Source organism: Sinocyclocheilus rhinocerous, unplaced genomic scaffold, assembly GCF_001515625.1.
Source record: "Sinocyclocheilus rhinocerous isolate Xijiao unplaced genomic scaffold, SAMN03320098_v1.1 scaffold18017, whole genome shotgun sequence".
Lineage (NCBI taxonomy): Eukaryota > Metazoa > Chordata > Actinopteri > Cypriniformes > Cyprinidae > Sinocyclocheilus > Sinocyclocheilus rhinocerous.
The window spans coordinates 1-1452 of NW_015641629.1; the positions used below are offsets into that span (position 1 = coordinate 1).

Here is a 1452-nt window from a genome sequence, read left to right on the forward strand (position 1 = left end):
GGGGGCGGCCCAAGGGTATGTGGACATCCCTCCGGTTGAGCGCGCGATGCAGCTCGGCCCGCAGAGCGCCGCCGCCTGGAGAGGTAGTCCACGCCTTCCGTCCAGGGCCTGTAGGTTCTCATCCGCTCTGACGGCTAAGGCTTACAGTGCCGCTGGACAGGCCGCTTCCGCCCTGCACGCCATGGCCCTCCTGCAAGTCCACCAGGCCAAGGCGTTGAAGCAGTTGCACGAGGGTGGTGCTGACTCGGGTGGGCTGCAGGAACTGCGCACGGCGACGGACCTCGCGCTAAGGGCGACGAAAGTCACGGCGCAGGCCCTGGGTCAGACGATGTCCACATTGGTGGTCCAGGAGCGCCACCTATGGCTGACCTTGGCAGATATGAGGGAGGCCGACAAGCATCGCTTCCTGGACTCCCCGATCTCCCAGGCCGGCCTATTCGGCGAAGCGGTGGAGGGCCCAGGCCGGCCTATTCGGCGATGCGGGGGAGGGCTCTGCCCAACAGTTCTCCGCCGCACAGAAGCAGACGGAGGCATCTCAATACATCCTGCCCCGGCGGTCGGCTGCTGTAGCCACCCCACCGCCCGCTGCAGCCCCTCTGTCTGCTCGTCGCCGAGAGCGCCCTCCTGTGGCCTCTATCTCCGCTCCAGCTCGGCCGCAGCAGCAGCCTTCACAACGGCCGCAGCGTGGAGCTGGCCGCAGGAAAGCGGCGCAGCCCGCCTCTGCCCGCAGGAAAGCGGCGCAGCCCGTCTCCGCCCCTGCCAAGCCCGTGAAGCGCCAGGGCGGGCGGCGTCCCTGTGACGTGCGACCCGGAGTTCTTGGATCCAGCTCTTCAGGAGGTGGTGACCGCACCACTCCTTCCCCCGGCGGAGGGCCGGGTGGAGAAACCTTTGTTCCTGGTTTTTTCTATTCCGCCACTGGCTACCCAGCCAGTGGTGCCCAAAACCTCAACAGAAGAGCGGGTTCCTTTTTCTCCGGGTTCCAAGAGGGCGAGGAGGGCAGTGCGCGAGACCCAGTCTCCACATGGCCGTCCCCCTCTCCCTTCGCCAATGGGCAGCAGGGTTCGGTTCAAGGACGCTATGCCTCCTCACGAGCCCCCTGCCCAGCCGTGGAGCCAGGTAAGTGGCGCGCCGCGCACTCAGACCCCACCCTGGGACGCACGGCCTCCCGGGTTGGGTCCCTGTGTTCCACTGCGCTGCCCCACTGCGGGTACGTCGGTGGTTGAACCCTGCCCGAGGTATGTCAAACATGGTTCCTTTGAGTGCGTTGGCAGGGTATCTGGATGCTTGGTTAAGCCTCTCCAATCCCTCCCGATGGCTCCTCAGAACCATTTGGCTCACGCGGCTACTTCAGTTCGCCCGGCGCCCGCCCAAGTTCAGGGGCATTCGGTTCACCTCTGTGCCGGACAAAGATGCTCCTGTCTTGCGTGCAGAGATCGCGGTCCTGCTGGCGAA

At 65.8% G+C, this 1452-nt stretch overlaps 1 protein-coding gene across 1 annotated transcript; it reads left to right on the forward strand.

Annotated features, from left to right (window-relative positions):
* The first annotated feature begins 6 nt into the window (after window positions 1–6).
* Window positions 7–1223, forward strand: LOC107755270 (translation initiation factor IF-2-like). The gene is made up of 3 exons (XM_016572016.1): window positions 7–454; window positions 489–700; window positions 731–1223. Exons 1-3 carry the CDS (start codon window positions 47–49, stop codon window positions 1221–1223), a joined length of 1113 nt encoding a protein of 370 aa, XP_016427502.1. The 5' UTR covers window positions 7–46.
* Window positions 1224–1452: the final 229 nt, after the last annotated feature.

Excerpts from the sequence above, each read along its gene's own strand:
- LOC107755270 (XM_016572016.1), top strand. The coding sequence starts at position 47 with ATGCAGCTCGGCCCGCAGAGCGCCGCCGCCTGGAGAGGTAGTCCACGC. Across the intron at positions 455-488 it reads TATTCGGCGAAGCGGTGGAG|GGCTCTGCCCAACAGTTCTC; the intron begins GGCCCAGGCCGG and ends GATGCGGGGGAG. Across the intron at positions 701-730 it reads CAGCGTGGAGCTGGCCGCAG|GAAAGCGGCGCAGCCCGTCT; the intron begins GAAAGCGGCGCA and ends CTCTGCCCGCAG.